Genomic DNA, 19,170 nt, shown 5'->3' with positions numbered 1-19,170 from the left:
TAAAGTTCACTTTGCAAAGTGGGAAGAACCAGAAGAAAAACTTTGAATAAAATGAACAATTTTGAAGTACTTAAATTTGAAAAACATCAATTCATTGAACACCTGCATTTCTGGAGGACTGATCATTTTGAATGCTCCCAGCGCCTCCTGATAGAAACATGATGGATTAGATAGTTAGGGTGAAGCATGCATTTTGGGCACATTGCCAATGCAGAAATGGTTTTTCATGACTCTATTTATTTTTTGCAGGATTTTATTTTATTTTCCTTTTTCCCAGTAGGAGGTAGGTGAGAAGGAAAGAGAGTCGAGGGATGTTGATTGAAAAAAATTTTTTAAGAAAAATTACATGTCTAACATGTTCTAACCAGCAAACCTTAGAGGAAGGATTTGAACTCAAGACCTCTGACTCCACTGCTATTTCTCTATTGTACTTAATTTTCTCACAAAACATCTCCGGTTTGAATAATTACTATCTCCTTAAAATTGCCAGTATTTCTTACTTCATTGTTTCTATCGGTAGCATCACCACATGCCTGTTTTCCCATGACCGTGAAGTTATATTTATTTCTTTTTCAAACTAGTATTTATATAAAGCATTTTGCAAACCTTAAAGTTTTGCGTGAATGTAGCTCTTGTTATCGTTATTGTTATTATGCTTAATTTCTTCCCTTTCCTGTATTCCATCAGTTATCAGATTCCTTACAATCTTTCTTTGCAGTTCTTCCTGCATCTCTCCTTTCCTCTCCATCCTCTTTCTTTATTCCAAGGCACATAAAATGATTACACCTGCATAGACTTTTCTAACATATAGCTATAGATAGATAGATAAAATCAGTAGTCTCAGTACATACCACTTTCTGCACCATAGAATTGAAAGTGTCACATTTTTGTGACAAATTTCTATTTCTGCCTCGCCTTCAAAAACCTCCTTGATACAAAAAAGTAGCCTTATTTCACCTGATTCTTCTCTATTTACCATATGCTCCATCCAGACTGGACAAATGTTTATCCCTTACATATGAATTATATTATACTTTCTTCACATTCTTACACTGACTCAACTACTGAAATGTTCTCTTCTCATATTGTGTATATACCAAATTCTGTACTAAGCCATTTCAATCATATCTGATTATTTGTTAACTCATTCAGAGTTTTCTTGGCAAAGACATTGGAGTGGTTTGCTATTTTTCTTCTCCAGATCATTTTACAGAGGAGGAAACTGAGGCAAACAGCATTAAATAACTTGTCCAGGGTCACAACAGTTAATATGTAGCTAAAATCAGATTTAAACATAGGGAAATGGGTCATATTGACTTCAGGTATAACACTATCCACTTCACGACCTATTTGTCTCAGCCAAATTCATCGCTATCCATGGATGGCTCAGAGGACACTACCTGTCCTTCCCTCAGTTAGAATAACCTTCTTACTCAAATCTCATTAGGATTCACTTATCAGATAGTAAGAAAATACAGTCTGGTCATTTTTCCTGATTGGTTTTTTGAGGGCTAGAACTTTATATTGAGTAAATGGCATATGGAGCTCAGGATCCTATACACAGCTTGGATTTAATAAAGGTTTATTCTAGTTCTATTTGTAACTTTGTTTCCCAGAATGTTTCATCTCCCAAAGGTTTGATTATAATCTGATAATCAAAAAGTCATTGCGAAAAAAAAGTCATTGGTTATATATTAGTTCTTATAGTTAAGATTAGTGATAAAACCCAGAGTTTCACAGTATGATGGGGAGAGAGCTGAACACTCTCCATGAGTTGACTCCCTCTACCAATGTCCCTTTGCCTTGAGACTTGGTTGGGCCGCTCAGATAGTGTAGACTGTCTAGTAGTGTGAATAGTACAGACTAAATCAGACTTTTTAGATCTGGAAGGGATTTGGGGCATCATTGAAGCCAAGTCCTTCCTTTCTTAGGTAAGGGAACAGGAACAGAATGGTTATTATTTGTGCAGCATCTCACAATCGCCAAGTATCAGAGCCAGGATTTAAACACAGACCTTTCGAGTCAGGATATAAGGGTAGTTCTTTAAAAACTGTATCACAAGGCCTTCACTCCCTGTCTTTTGACAGAGAAAACCATGTTCCCTTGACTTGTTTTCAGTCAAGTGAGCCTGAATCCTTAGTTCTTGTGTCCTTTGTTGTTTTTTTTTTCACTTTTTTTCTGGGGGAGGGGGGAGTGGATAGACTAAAAAAATGCTAGAGATGTTCCTTCTTGAAAATCCAATTCTCTGTGAAAAGGTGCTGATTTCCAACTGTGTTTTAAAATGCGGGACAAAGACAGGCATCCTGAGGCACTTTGAAAAGCCTTTATCTGGGAATCGGGGAAGTTTTTGTTCAGCCTTGCCATCCCATCCCTCTAGCCAGCCCCATGCTCTCCAAAGACAGCTAATCAACCTAAGTTATGTTACAGCTCAGAGAGACTACAAAGTGACTGGGGCCTGGCTTTTGTTCTTGAGATCACTAATAATAAAATACACAGTACATAGAACTGTAATAACATTCATCTTTGAAGTCCCTCGGTCCTTTTAGAAGGAGAAAATCAATTTAATAACACTTGGACAATGGAGCAGTCAAGCCATTCAATTGTGCTGCCCTGACGAACCATGTCTGCAAACTCCAGATATGCCTGAAACTGAGAACTGGGGCAACAGTTCCATAGAAAGGTGACATGAAAGGGACGTGGGAAGAGAGAAAGCTGGAGATTGGTCCAAGAAAGATGCTCATCAGTGGTCATCTATTTCCTTCATTGACTGCCATTTTATTTTTTGTCTCTCCAATGACTTTTTATACATCAAACCTGTCTTTGTGGCAAAAGAAGGGAGTTGAAGACAGAGAGAAACAGAAAGAAAGAGGCTGAGACATACAGAAAGAAAAAGAGCGGGGAAGAGAGAGAGAAAGAGAGAGAGAGAGAGAGAGAGAGAGAGAGAGAGAGAGAGAGAGAAAGAGAGAGAGCCAGACAAACAGAGACAAAAACAGACAGAAACAAAAAGAATGACAAAGACATATAGGGACAAAACAGACAGACACATAGAACATGTGCTTCAACATAAGTTCAACCTATTGCTCCAGGGATTTCCTTCTCACCTTCCCCTCATAGTGTGGTTCACTCTTATAGCAAACACTTATTAAGAATTCAACAAAATATTGATCGTTGACAAAATTTGATATAAACATGCTGATAGCAAAAAAGTGAGATTTAAAGATATCAGTAAAGTTTGAAGGGTAGTGTCTGTTTTTCAGGCAATATAAAGGGAAAGGGATGAGAAATAAAGAAGGGAGAAATTTAAAAGGTTCACATTAGCAAAATCTTTTATGAAAAATCACTCCTTAAGTTGCTCAGTGAATCAGATGTGACTAATTGCTTAGAGATGAATAGATAAATGATTTGGAGATGAAAATAAATAAGAAGGAAGGAAGGGAGATGGAAAGAAAGAAAGATGTAAGAAAGGAAGAAAGGAAATCAAGACAAAAGGAAAGAAGGATGGAAGGAAGAACATATATTGAGGAAGTATATTAAGTGCTAAGAACTGTATGAAATGCTAGGGATCCAAAAAATAAACAGGACAGTTCCAGGCTGCAAAAGGCTTACATTCTAATGGTGACAAGAGCCAAAATGCGGACTAAGGGGTATGCACTCTGTGGAGTTGAATGACATAAAATGGATTAAAATGTTATATGGAGGTATAGGTTTTTGGCACAAAAAGGCAAAAAGCACTCTTCTAAAGGCTGAGGGAACTAAGGATGGAATTCCAGTTTCTGATGCAGAGGAAATGGTATGAGTTGGAAAGTTCTAAATTTAGTTCCAGTAACAATATCCTTCCCTTGCAATTAACCAATAGCTGGCCTGACAAGCAGGGGCTCCAAAGCTTCTAACTCCTCTCACCATGGACTTTTAGTCCCTCCTTCCAGATGGGAAATTATACTGTCTATTAGCTGCCTTGTTATCAAGGGTCTAAGAGATGACACACAGCCAAATAAAATGAGTTGGGGGGGCGGGTAAGGGAGGCAAGAAGAAATGGAAAAAGAAAAGGATAGGAAGAAGTGAGTTTTCTGTAGCCATTTCTTCTTGCAGCTACTTTTTAAGAGGCCTGGTTCCCAGGAGAATCAGTAAGCATGTCTTTGCCCCCAGATGCTTAAAGGAACCTTTCACTATTGTGGAGTGAGTAAAAATGATTACCACAAAAGCAGCAACAACATATTCCATTTTTAAAAGCATTTTAAAGATAGTAAAGTACTTTACAAGAACTGCTGTATCCTAAGAGTAGCATGAAATAGGGATTACAGGAACTTCCCCATTTTACAAAGATAAAGTGATCTGCTCCACATTGCCTCCCATTTATCCTGCAGATATCTTGGACTACATGATGGTTTGTATCACCTCCTCCATTCAGTTGTAAACTCCGCTAAGGCAAGAACTTCATTTATTTCCTTTTATATACTCACTCTTTAACATAGTGTCTAGTACCCACTAAATACTTGTTGACTTATTGGATAATTTCATCATTCAAATTGCTATTTTAAAAAGTTCCTTTGTTCATGTTTAGTTATATATACAAGCATGTATTCAATATAAAATGGATTTTAAACTCCTTTTGGTTTCATCAATTACCAGAGCTCAAATGACTAGTTTTAAATATATATATATATATATATATATATATATATATATATATAATCAGTGTTATAAAGAAGATTCATGTATTTGTCAAGGGAAGGAGGCAGCCTAGAAATCCTCAAGGATCTTTGTTGCTCAGCATTGTGGGATCCTCTGATGTTGTCATGTAAAGTCATTGGCCATAAGTGGGTGGGACATGGTAAAGGTCCTGGCATCTTATGTAGCTAGAAATGAAATGCTCTCGAAGAACAGCTCACTAGAGTGACTGAATTTTTACTTAATTCTGGTTAACTAATGCAACATTCTTTTTTTTTGCTGAGCTAACAAGCCTCATAAACTCTTCTCAAAAGAACTCCGTTTCTCCTTTTGAACATTTCAGCTAATCTGCTTTGACCCCACCTCAGTTTCTGTACACTGTTTTTTTTATGAATAGCAACAAAAAATGGAGGCACTATTCCAAGAAAATAATATAGAAGAAAGATTACATCTACTCTAGAATTCTGAAGTACAGCCGTCTACTCGTGGGGCCAAGTGGCAGCACCTAGGAGCTGTCCAGGGCTGAAGCTCAAGAACAAGGTTCATATCTCAAAGTCTGTTTCATAAGGACAAGCAGATGCTTATCAGGACAAGTATGGGAGACAGATTTATTTACTCCTCAGATCTCAGTGGATGCCACGTTTCTTGGAACTAACCTCAGTTAATGTGTTCTTCTCATCCTGTGGCTCTCCCAGAGGGTTTACTGCAGACTAATTTTCATATCTCTGACTTTCCTCTTGTCTGGGAGCTTATTAGTTCACTTTGAATATTGTATTCATTTCTCTTCTCATTGACCCTTCTGTCCCACAATACTCAACTTTTTTTTTCTTTGACTATTCAAAATATGGCTCAATAACTCCAGATTTAGGACTATGGACCTGGATTCAAATTTAATCTCTACCATTTACTACTTGTGTGACATTGAACAAATGACAACTGTCCTGTGCCTCAGTTTCTCCATTTGTAAAATAAAGGGAAAGGGATGATCTTTCCGGCTTTCAGTTCTCAATCTAATCTATGACTCTGTGGTCCTTAAGCAAGATTAATACTTGAAGATATCAGAAAAAAGCTAAGACAAAAAATGGGGACTGCCGGTATAAACATTCAAGGAAATGAATAATTCTAAGAAAAGATAATAAGGAGGAAGAAAATTACAGGTGAGAGGCAATAAGCCCAGAAATAACTGATGAAAAGTCAAGTTCAAGAAACTACTAGTAAGCTAATTTTGCAAGAGGATAGAGAATATAAAAGGAGATATATTAAATAAATTTAGAAAGATAAGTTGGAACCAGATGGTAAAAGCCTTTAACTACTTAACAGATATATTTAAACTTTATCCTTGAAACGATAGGGAGGTACTGAAGCCTGGTGAGCAAGGGAGTGACAGAAGCAGCTATGTTCTTCAGGGAAACTATTAAAATAATTAAATAGAGAATAATCAGAAATTCCAGGAGACCAGGTAGGAGGCTATTGCAATAGTCCAAGATAAGGTGTTACAATTTCAGAGAGGATTTGGTTTAGAACTGGAAGGTACTTTAAAAGTGATGAGGTCCTGAACCAGTTTAAGAGGCAGTTATTTGGATTAATGGAAAATGTCCAAGGTTCAAAGACATAGAGTGACTAAATTTAGAGCAATATTAGAGACAATCTATTTAAACCCTCTCATTTTTCAGATGAAAACACTGAGGCAAAGGAAGTCAACACTAGAGATTTGAATGAGGGGGACTTGAGTTCAAATTCTGCTTCTGATATTTACTCATGATGTGACCCTGCCTGATCACTTAACTCTTATTTGAATCAATTCCCTCAATTAAAAAGGAGGGATAACAATAGCACCCATTTGCAAGGATTGTCATGAGGATTAAATGTGGTAACACATATCAGAGCTCAGGACAATACCGAGTACATAGTAGGCACTTATCAAATTGTTTGTATTCTTGCTTTCCCTGAGATAGGGAGAAGAAGGCTAAAGTGGCAGCCAGAGATACCTCAGAATTTGTCACCCCTTCAAAATGCCCTCTTGCTACAGAAACAGACTCTATGGCTCATTGGTGCTTCTTTGAAAAAAAGATGATGAAAGCACACTTCATGGAGTGCTGATGCTTGCAGGGTCCTGGATCCAATTAATCTGTGAAAGCACCTGGCATGAAATCAATAGCATTCATCTAGAGAGAGCAGACTGGCTTTCGGGTTTGCCTAAAGCACGATGGCCCTGCCCTGAGCTGATTCCTCCAAGGAAAGGCAGGAGCTTGGATGCTTTGAGTTTTCTGCCCTTAGCCTGCACGTCTCTATGACCAGAATGTGCCCTATGGCTCTGCTTAGGTCATCTACCCAAAAGACATTCAGTGTCAAGAGAACAGCCTTTTAAGAGTTCTGTGTATTTATTTATAATTGTTTCCCTGGGATTTTTGGTAACATTTGAAAAAATTTTCAAGTTACACATGTACAACATCCAAAATGGAAATTTCATCTACCAGCACGAATGATAATGATAAATTCTAGGCTCTTGTCTGGGGCTCAGGAGTCAGGGTCACACAATTATTAAGTAGCTGAGGCAGGATTCAAATTCAGGTCTTTCTAACTCTAAGTCCAGCATTTTATCCACAGCACTATCCGACTGTCAAAGAAGTATTTGAATCCAGCTCTTCCTGCCTTAAGCTCAGAATTCTCTTCCCTACATCGTGAGCATTTCCACCCATATTTACTAATGCCATTTCCTAGTTCTGTTAGCCGTATGTGCTTGTTAATGCACTCAAACAAAAATTCAACAAGCCTATACACAGTAACTACTATGTGTCTAGCTCCTACTAAGTGCTACAGGGATACAGAGTAGATGCCATGATCTCTGGGCTCAAATAGCTTCTAAACTAATTAGCAAAACACAAAGGAAGAAGAACACTTTTAGAGGATGGCTGCTAAAGTTACAAATAAAGACATCTAGATTGAATCCAAACCCCACCGTGGAAGAGGCAGCATGGAGCAGCAGGACCTCTGGATTCGGGGGTCAGAGAGCATGCATTTACCCACTGGCTGTGGCATTGTGTGACCCTAATCAGGGGCAACTTTTCTGAGTTTCTATTTGCGCATCAGAAAAATCCAATGGTTGGACTAGACAATGCTGAGGTTCTTTAGCCAAGTCATTTATCCTTTCTGCAGCTCCAGATTTTATGGCCTCTGAGGTTCTTTCTGGCTCACGATCTGTGAGCCTGTTGTCTTGTGTTGTAAACCCATGGGAACAATCAAGGAGTGGCAATGATACTAGCAAAGGTGTGTTATATTAACCAATACTATGAGCAAGATGCACAAAAACATTGAAATGATGCTTTGAGATCTCACTTCAAACAACATATCACTACAGCAACCTTCTGGAAAGGTAGTAGACACACAGATCTGTAGGCAGTCAGCAATCCTATGTTCAGCATGAGTAAGAATCATAAAGGCTCAACAGGAAACAAAAAGCTTTACAGAAAGCCACCAAAGCCCTCATGTCATAGCAGACTTGTTCCCATCACCAGACATAGTAAGGGTAGAACTAGACTGGAATTAACTAGTTTTAGCCAGACCTATGGATATGAGTCATAGCACAACTCACACCGGCGTGTTTTACTGAGTCTACATCAGCACATGTGTGTCTCCATGATTCCAACCAGTAAGGGCAAAAAGCTAAGTTTACTTTCCAAAGTGATACGTCTTTGCTGTCTGTGTTGGACCTATTAATAGCTAGTGATGCCATAAAAAAAATCAACAAAACATTTTTTATTTACTCTTATTTCTGAACAAAAAACTTGCTTTAACAATGAAACAATGATTCTGTCTTGTATTCTGATGTTCTAGAACTGTAACCATCTAGAATCAGAGCATATCCAATTTTGAGCATGTGATATCTTTTAGAGAATAATAATGCTAAATAAAACTGAGAAAGAATTATCTCTCTAATAATAGTCCCCTACTTTTTATGAAATTCCTCTCTAGAAACTGCCCAATTGCCTGAATTGCCATCTGTCAGATTTAATTTCCATCTATTCTATTCAATGGTTTCATTGACATAGCTGGAATCTCACACCTTAGGTGCTAATCAACAACCAAAAAAAATTGTCAAATGTAAGAAATAACATGTCATTGTAAAATTAACCTACTTAGAGGGTTATCTCACAGAAATGTAACCACCATTTAGTTGTTTGCTTTTTAGGAAAAGCGGTAGAACTTATTGCATTGACTTACCTTCCTTTCTGGCCAATTATACTTTGCAAAGATCGTATCATAGGTATCTACAGCCCCATCAGTAATGAGCATTATTGCTTGGCTGCAAATGCTTCCCTGTCCGGTGTGGTTGAACTGTGGAAAGAAATAAGTATCCAGTTAAAATGTATCCTAAAAGATGAATATATGGATTAGTTCACAGAAAAGCGTGGGGAAAGGAAATGAACACTCATTGAATGAAGAGATTCTTATGAATCTCCTAGAAATCTTAAGAACTCATATGGTGAGTCCTACATGACACATGATTAAACTGAACTTGATATAATATGTTAAAAATTATTAAGCACTAGGGTGGGAGATAAGAAGATCATGTGGAGCAGTAGATAGAACCCTGCCTGGAAAAAGACCTGAATTTAAATCCTGCCCCATTCTCTTGCTCTCTGTGTACAAGTTACTTAACCTCTACGTTGTTGATCTGCATTGTTTCCTCATTGAGAACGCAGTATATCAGAGAACCTCGAGTCAAGAAATATTCTAGGTGCTGGAAATTCTGACAAATGAATTCATCTCTTTCTAGGCCCTTATATTCTATAAAGAAGCTTACATTCTATGAGGGAAGGTACAGTTCTCAATAATTATGATAACGACAACAATAACAGCAAATTAGCCAACATTTATTCATGTGGTACCTACTATGTGCCAGGCATTGTGCTAAGTGCTTTACAATTATTATCTCATTTGATCCTCATAACAGTAAAACAGTCCTAAGAGGTAGATGTTATCATTTGCCCCATTTTATAGATGAGCAAATTGGAGTAGTAACAGCTTAAATAAGGAACCTCCCAGACAGTGTATGGAGTTGAGGGTCTGAGTCCAGGAAGACTGAGTGAATCTCCAATTTGGAATGAGAGGTCAGCTGTTCTGCAGAGATGTGGCCCTGGGTAAGAAGGAACCAGCATACCGGGAGTGCAGAAGCCGTGGGAGCAGGGACACTGCTCTTTGTATTTGAGGAGGGAGGAAGCTTTGGTTTGGGGTGCCAGGGCAGAGAGAACTCAAGTGAAGCTAGAGGCCCCATTTTCCTCACAATTAGAGCTGCTTAAACTAATACTTCTCATTAAAAAAAAAAAAAAAGAACTGGAAAAGAAGAAAGAATCCAACCATAGAAACTTACTATGGGAACAGGGAAGACCTAGGATTCATCATCAGAGGACACTGAAGTAAAAATAAATAAATAAGCTTCTTCTATCCCACAGAGTGATGTTATACTTTATGCTATAGAAAAATTTAAAAAGACTTTAAAAATCAAATTAGAGAAATTGAAGAAAAACTAAAATTTAAAAAACAGTTAACTAACTAGAAAAAGGAGATACTGAATCTTAAAGAAGGAAATAATTCTTTGAAAACCAGAATTTGGCAAAGGGGAAGCCAGTAAAGCTCTAAGAGACCAAGAAATAACAAAACAGATTATAAAGAATGAAAAAAAAAAATTGAATAGAATGTGAACCATCTTATAAGATAAACAACAGATCTGGAGAAAAGATCAAGAGAAAATATAAGAATAGTTGGAAAACCTGAAAGCTGTGACCAAAAAAAAATGCTTAAAAAGAACTTTACAATAATATAAGAAAAAATCCAAGGAAATTGTTCTGGAGAGATGGAACAGGAAGGGAAAGTAGAAATACAAAAAAAAAAAATCACTGATCACCCCCTCAAAGAGACCTTCTGTGGCAAATACATAGGAATATTATTTCCAAATTTTAAAAAGCCTGGATCAAAGAGGAAATTTTGTAGGAAATAAGAAAAAAACAATTTAAATATGCTGGAGCTACAATTAGAACTGTACAGCATTTTTCAATAGCCACAATAAAAAGTCCTGGAATCATATAAACCTGCAATCGAAAGAAGCAGGTCTGTGGCCAAAAATATCATATCCAACAAAATTATCCATAATAATGAGTGGAAAAAATGGACATTCGACAAACTTGCAAATTTTCAGGAATTTGTCTCAACCAATCCCAAACTTAATAGAAAATTGAACATATGAGAGTCAATATCAAAAATTAATTTTAAGGAACTTAACATGGATAGATAGTTTATGGGGTTTTTTTACACAGAAATGCATACGATATTTTTAATATAGACATCAGTAATTGGATAGCTCAAAAGAAAGATTGGGACAGAGTTGAGTATGACCTGAGTCTAAAAAACAAAATTATGTAGGAAAAGGTAAATATAGTAATTATATTATACAAATGAGGTACAGAGGAAGAATAGCCACAGAATTATTAGAGAGGGAGAAAGGCTCATAGTTCTGAAAACTACTAATATTAGGAATGGGTTAAATAGGCAGAACTACATATATACTATATATGTATATATAGATATATATGTATATATATATATATATATATATATATATATATACACACATATATATGCTATCAGAGCACCCTCCAAAATTTATAAAGAAACTATATATATATATATATATATATATATATATATACACACACACACACACACACACACACTATATACTATATACTATCAAAGCACCCTCCAAAATTTATAAAGACATAAGGGGAGATGGAACAGGATAAGATGGAAGACAGAAGGATCTGTAGATTTGTGGCAGTGGGACAAGGTGTGTAGGTTAATGGGCAAGGAATAAAGGATAAGGTGGGGTGTGGAAGGATGTATATAATTATATGGTACTTGAATAAAGTGTATTAATAGTAGATTAAAAGTCGATTGATAGGAAAGGGACAAGGGGAGAAGGTGGGACAGGGAAGGGTGTATACAAAAGGGTGTTTAGATTAACTGGAGTGGAATAAGATTTGTAGGTTAATGGGAATGGGATGAAGACTGAAAGAAAGGGAGGGGGAGAAGATAAGGGAGAAATCCCTGGGTGAGAAGAGGTTAAGTAATAGCAAAGCAAGTTAAGGAGCAGAATTAAAGTAAAAGTGTTAGGAGGGATAGGAAACAAGATGTACAGGAACACTACAACAATGATCAGGAGAAGGATTAGAAAAAAAAAGTAGGGCTAGCAATCATTGATCTTAGATAAAGTAAAACTTAAAGATTCACTCAAGAGAAAAATCTACATTATATATTAGTCATATTAATATTATTTTAGATAAACTTTTACATATGAGTAAATGTATATGTGTGTAAAGATATGTGTGTGTCTGAGTGTAGATGTATGTAGGTATGTGTATATAGATATGTGTATATATGTGGGTGTTGATAAATGGGTGTGAATATATACATATATATATACATGTGTATGTATGTGTGTATATGTGTATATATATATATATATATATATATTATATATATCTGTGCTTAACTGTAGCTTTTTTGGGGGAGGTTGGGGTATAGAAAGGGGAAAAAGGAATAAAGAAAAAAGTGCACAGCAGAGAATAAAATAATAACCTACAAGGAAGCAAAGGAAAGATGGACACTCATGAATAGTATTCTATTATAATTCTATTATTAATTATTCTAATGTCTTCTATTATTACATATTCATTTTTGAAATGGAAATTTATTGTTATATATTTTGAATCCTCCCTGATATTTTGTTGGGCACACAATATTTTGTTTTGTTTTATTTTCTTTTTCTGTCTTTCTTTTTCTGTTCTGTTTTTTATTTTACATTCAGTTCCATAAAAATAAATAAAGTATGTCTTGAGAGGGGCATAGAGGACATATACATTTGGAAACATATTTTTAAAAAATCAATAATTTTTAAACATATTATAGGCATATTTATAAAAGATGAGGAAGAAAGAGAGAGTATTAACTGGGGGAATGAGAAAGGCTTCCCATAGAAAGCATAATTTGAGCCCTCAAAGAAGGTTCGGTTTCCAAGAAATACAGATAAACCTGAAGTACATTTCAGGCACGAGGGGATCACAAGTACAAAGACCTGGCAATGGGAGATGAGGTGGCAAGTTTGGAAAAAGAGCAAATGGGTCAAAATGAAGAAGGTGTGAAAGGAAGGAATGTGTAAGAAAATGTTAGCCCAATGCCTGGAATGGAGTAAGTGATCGATCAATACTTGTTGACTGATAATAAGCCCAACACTATGGAAATGGATTATATGGATTGAAACTTCTAATATAAAAAATCATCTCAGAAAAATAAATAGCGGCCTCGCACGGAATACAAAGAGGCTATTTCTGGGTGGATAGAGACTCTGCCCTAGCGTGTAAAAACCAGAGAATGTTTGGACATTTAATGGGCCAGAAATGCAGCCACTCAAAAGAGAAATCTACATCCAGACATTTCAGAGCCTAACTTCATGATCCACAAGATGTCTGGAGGCAGATTTGATTAGTCACTCATTCAAGGGACTTAAAAATGCATTAGCTGTCCAGCTCACCCCAATGGTTTTAATGCCAGTAGAATTGTTTCTGATCTTAAGGCCAAGTCACCTCCTTCAAAGCTGCACATGTGGTCCTTGAAGACATGGTGAATCCTATGAAAGAACCCAAAACAAGAGGACAACAGAGATTCCTGGAAGTTCCCAGCCTTGGGCAAGACGACCATCTTTTAACTAGTTTAGAAAACAGTCTCTGGTAGTTTTTACTTTCATGATTTTTCCAAGTACCCTCTTTATAATTTACCTTTCAGATTAGGATGGATAAAGAAAGCTGCTTTCCCTAGGAAGTTAGGGTCCACACTGGGGCATATGGAGTGTTCAGGGAGGGCTAGCCCTTGATGCGAGGGCTGGGTGAGTCCATTTCAGGGATGTTCATCAATTGAGGGATGGCATCGGCCTTTTTCAATAATGAAGGACAAATACATGCGTACATGGGGATCCCAAGGTGTAGACAGAACCCAGATGTGCTCCCAAGTCCAGAGTTGCAGGGTACTCAGCATCTCTTTGGCCATCCCAGAGCAGAAGTGGTACAAATCCACTACCCTCTCTCTGGCAGAAGCCTGACCTTGACATCAACAACAAATGCAGGGCTTGGCCATCCTTGGAATAGAGCAAACAGGCCTTGAAAGTGGACCAACTCCTAAAAGCCAGTGAACCAAGAAGTCCACAGGGAGGAGATTTTTATGTAACTTGTTTGGAAAGAAAGGCCCTGGAAAATTCTCTCTTTTAAAAAAGATTTCCCTAGAGAGATCAGAAAAAAAAGGAGAAGGGCAGAAGAGGCTGCTGCAAGCTGTTTAGTTTTTTAAAACATTACTTTCCTCTGCCTGAAACTACATTATTCTACATAGTAATCTGCTGTTTGAGTATTTTGAAGAATGCAATTACATTCAAATGCTTTGATGAGCAATATCTCTTCTTTTCATATTTGTCTAGAACTTTTTTATTGAATAGCAAGAATGATGAAAGTGTTTTCCATAATAATAATGACGACAAGAACCCTATGATGAACAACAATTAACTCAGTGATTCATCAGTTAGAAGGGAAAATTTCAATGCATCCTGACATTTAGAGCGTTTGGTTGTGATTAACCATCGTTGAAATGTCACAGAATTTTACTTAATTGGCTAAGAAAAAAATTAAGGTAATCACGGCAAAGATGGCATTCAGTCCAAAGAAAGATAATTGCTGTTGTCACATGACAAGGTAGATGCTAACTAGCAGAGCCAGCCACTCCAGATTCCTACAAAATCAGATGAATACGGCATAAATCAGTGGCTGGAAAGAGCTCAGAAGTGCATTCCTACACTCTTTTCAAAGATGTGAGTCTCAGCAACTACGGATCTTTGAGCGAGTTAAACCATTGTGGGACGCAAAATGCAGGTAATTTCAAGACACAATTTCCTTGGTTTAATTACTGTAACCCCTGAACCATCCTCAAATGCCAGCCAGAATTTCAATCATTCATCTTTGTGTATGAGTGCAGAACAGCAGTAATGCCAAAGAAATGAATACGAGTGTTTAAAGGTCATATTGACGAAGTAGAAAATAGATAAACCTGGATATTTCACGGAAAATTAACCAGCTCCGTGTTCCTCAAAAGTCATTACTGGTTAAAAGTAAGAAGAGGGAGGACGTGGCAGGGATGTTTTTATCTGTGACAGCCAGGACAGTATAAGAGAAGCCTTCAAAAGAAGACATGCTTGTTCGCAACAGTCTTGCCCCCAATTTATATCAAACAGAGCTTTTAGAACTCACACAGGATTGTAGTCTTCTCATCTGGAATGCTTTGGGCAACCAACTATTGCCGAGTTACTGGATGAGCAAAAGACAGCTGGTTCTGGGATCAAAGGCCCAGGGTCTGACAATTCCTAGTTTTTAGCTTTGTCTTGTATAACTTTGGTCAAAGCTCCCAATCTCTCTGAGCTCCCCTTGTCTCATTTGGAAAATTTAGAGGTTGAATAAAACTAATCTAAGGTCTATTCCATTTCTAAATTAATGGTCTTAAGCTTCTTTCTATCACACATGTAATTTATTACATGTTATTAGTTTATTATCAATCAGGTTATTAATTTTCCTTAGGTTGCTATTTTATACACAAATATACATGTATGTATATGTATATAAAATATACATACATATATACATAAACATGGATTTACATGAACATATATAAGTATACATATATATACCCATATATTTATATAGTATGCAAATATGTCTTAATCTATCACATATATATGTATATATGTGTGGAGAGAGAAACAGATAAAGACAGAGAGAGATAAAGACAGATAGATAAAGAGAGAGACAGTGAGACAGATTGAGGGAGATAATAAGAAAAGGGAAAGGTATTAATCAATTAATAGCAAAGATTTATTAAACAGCCATTATATACCTGGTACTCTGCTAGGTACTGAAGACACAAGCATGGGGAAAAAACTATATTTTCAATGAGTTTGTTTTATAATAAAGTAGAGGGAGAACCTACCTATTTATCTATGTATACGAATATATGCATATAGTTGTAGAACTTAAATATAAAGTGAATAAATGCAAACCCACAGATAGCTATTAAACAATAGGTATTTGGGGAGGAAGGATTCTAGCACTGGAGCGAGGGATATGGAAAAGCTTCATGCAGAAGATAGTGCTTGAAAGGCATCTTATAAAAGAGAGAGACTATTAGAGGTGGTGGTGGAGGTAAGGAAAGAGACTATTCCAAGCATGAGGGCTTGTGCAATGGGATGGGCATGGAAGATGGAATGTCTTGTGTAAAGAACAGGTTATGAAGCACACTCTGACATGGATATGGGAAGGGGCAAATACTTGTATCTTGCTATTTTTGAGGATTATGGGAACTTTCCAAGGCTCCAGAAAAACACATAAGTTTCGAAATGAAAAGGACATTAATGGCACCTAGTCCAAGCTATAATAAGCAGCTGACTTAAAACATACTCATCAGCCAACTTCTAAATAATCACCCCCTGAGAAAGCCCATTCCATGTAGGAATTGTTCAAAAATGTGTCATTCAGGTGGCAACCTGAAACTCTTCCAGAGCTCAGTTATCCCTTTGAGTCTTACAGACTTGATAGTATTTGAATCTTAAAAAATTGTAAGTATTCCTTAGATGGATAACCCTCATTTCCCCCTCAGTTAACATATTACAAGAGAACAGTTAAGGTATAAAAGTGAACATATAAAATTCTTGGCAAAGAAATGAGGAGCATATTAGACACCAGGAGACTATAAAGGGAATCATTAAGGACAAAAACTAAATCAAAAAAACAAACTTGCTTTTCAGAACCTCATCTCAAAGGCCAATTTCTAGGGGAAGCTTTTCCTTATCACCTCAGCGACCACTGTTATGCCCCCCATTAGCCTGAATTTGTTGTGTTTCTATTTTACATATAATTTTTTGCATATATCATGTCCTTTCATAAGTTATTCGATGGAGGAACAACTTCATTTTTTTTGTTTTTGTTTTTGGCACAGTAACTGGCAATGTGCTGATTAATAAATGCTTGGATTGCACGGAAGTCTTGCAAATCTGCCAAGGTTTTTAAACTGGAGTAAGAAGTGGGGGGAAACTATCCATTGAGATCTATATAGTATCCCCCCAAATTATGAGCAGAAGAAGATACACAAACAGAGAAAGAGCATTAAAAATCATGACCTCACATATCTATCCATGAGTGCATAAAATAGGGTTAACGAATAGGGTGAATTAGAGGTCCTAATTGAGTAACATAAATTTGATGCCAGAGGTGTCACTGTAATGTGATTGAATAGGACAGAAATCCAGCTCTGAAAGTTCAAGCCTAATTCAGAAGGACACAACCAATAAATGAAGTGGAACAGTCTTGCATATTAAGCAGAAATATTTACTTGAAGACATCCAAGAACCCAAAGTTTGAATCACAGGAGAGTATAATTGTGCAACTCAAGGAAAACCAAAGTTAATATTGCCATGATGGATCTGCATGGACCATCTAGGCAGAATGGGGAATAAGAAGAAGAGCTATGGAAATAAGAAATCAACAGGCATGCGATGATCATGAATCATGACCCAGGCCTTATGTGAGCTGCTGAGAATATCAAGACATAAATAAAATATCACTTGCTCTCAAGGAGCTTATATTCTACAAAGAAAGATCCTATGGGGGAGATGATAAATAATGAATCTAGCAGAAGAAATAAAACTTGTCTTGAATTTCACTTAAAAATATGAAGTCATTCACTAAACACTCAAATCTTCTTCCTCGGCTCATCACTGTTGTTTTCAGTCCCCAGCACCTCCTTTATTACTGTTTTCTATAGAAATGGCTCCACTCCTTGCCAAGACAAACCCCTCCACATGCACAAATCATCTTAATCCATCCTTTCTTCTCCAATACAAGAGATCCCCTCTATTATACATAGCCTTTCACTAATCTTACTCTCTTCCTGTCTATTTTCTGCTTTTCTACTTCCTGCAAACACACCCGTGTCTTCCCTATCCTCAAAAAACAAAACAAAACACACAAAATCCTCACACAATCTTTCCATCCCCACTAGCTATCATCCTATACCTCTTCTCCCATTTAAACTTAAATTCCTTGAGAAAGCCAATTATAATAATACTTTATCCTCAATCTCAGCTTCATTTTTTTGTAGCCTGGTTTCCAATCTCATTATTCAATTGAAAGTGTATTCTCCAAAGTTACCAAATATCTTCTAGCTGTCAAGCATTTATTAAGTGCTTATGGTATATACAGGCATTTTATTAATTGTGAAGGTACAAAACAAGCAAATTAAACCAACAAATTAATTTTAAAAAATCACCCCCTGCCTTAATGGAGCTTACTTTCTAACAGAGCTTTGGATTCAGATCCTGACTTTACCATTTCCTACTTTTATCACTTTGGGCAACTATTTAACTTTCATGGACTTAACTGTAAAGTCAGCATGGTCTATACCTGACCTCTGAGGTTTTGTCCAGCTGTAAATCTATGATCCTCAGGTCCTAAATCTAATCCTTGTTGTCATGTGATAGCAATTCAAATTCTAGATATTCTCTTTCTGAAATCTGCCATTTATTGGTCTTCTTCCTCTACTGAAATGATTTGGATATTTATTGAGTTAACTAAATTGTATACATGCGACGTCCCTCCAGTAGAAAGGAAACTGCTTTAGGGGAGGAAAGAAGCCAGTTGTGTGTGTGTGTGTGTGTGTGTGTGTGTGCAAATTCCCATGGGAAACCAAGAATTTTGCTTATGCTAGACACTGAGTCAATGGAATTTGTGATGATATTGTCCCCGATTCTTTGGGCAACTCTGTCCCTGGACCTCATCAAAGAAATTTTCATTTCTGAAATTTTCAGTCTTACTTTAATCTGAGTCTACAGTATAACCCTAACATGTAGCAGAATTCTAGTCCAGAATTCTACAGACTCATAAGCAAAATCTGAATTCCAAAAGATGACAGGAATCCTCAAGAGGTCCCTAAGTATGTTTTGTCAGCTATCCAGGATGCTGGAGGTCAACGTTTCCCTTAGCTTTCTTCAAAGATTTCAGAATTCATTTCTCCTGATGTGGGCATTTGGGCACTGATCCGGCAAAATAAATGCTTTCAATGGCACTAAGTCACTTGAGGGTGACTGGAAAACTTTTTGCTGACACATAGTGCTCAGCTTTTGGGGACCTTGGCAGCCCAGAATTTACAGACTTTGTTCTGTACATTGGAACTATTAGTGGGCTATTAAAAAATGGATATGGTGGCCAAAGCAACAGACCGTCCCACAAATGTTGATTACGTAGCTCAAAATATATCAGGCTTTGAGAGGATGGTATAAGCATGAATTTATCCCTACTTAGTGTCATGGAAATTAACAGTAGTAATCAGGAAATTCCTACTATCTCTTCATCCTTAGTCCAT

The 19,170-nt window shown here is 36.8% G+C and overlaps 1 protein-coding gene across 5 annotated transcripts in view; it reads right to left on the bottom strand.

Moving 5' to 3' along the window:
* CACNA2D3 (calcium voltage-gated channel auxiliary subunit alpha2delta 3) overlaps positions 1–19,170 on the bottom strand; it is a 1,010,949-nt gene that overhangs the window by 464,349 nt on the left and 527,430 nt on the right. For all 5 annotated transcript variants that reach the window (XM_031952127.1, XM_031952119.1, XM_031952106.1 and 2 more), the window contains one exon: positions 8,890–9,003. In XM_031952127.1, coding sequence (XP_031807987.1) covers positions 8,890–9,003 — 114 coding nt within the window. The remainder of the gene's footprint in view (positions 1–8,889; positions 9,004–19,170) is intronic.

The sequence above is a fragment of the Sarcophilus harrisii genome, chromosome 1 (genome assembly GCF_902635505.1).
Source record: "Sarcophilus harrisii chromosome 1, mSarHar1.11, whole genome shotgun sequence".
Lineage (NCBI taxonomy): Eukaryota > Metazoa > Chordata > Mammalia > Dasyuromorphia > Dasyuridae > Sarcophilus > Sarcophilus harrisii.
Note: the sequence above shows the minus strand (reverse complement) of the source record. Positions and strands in the feature narration are given on the sequence as shown.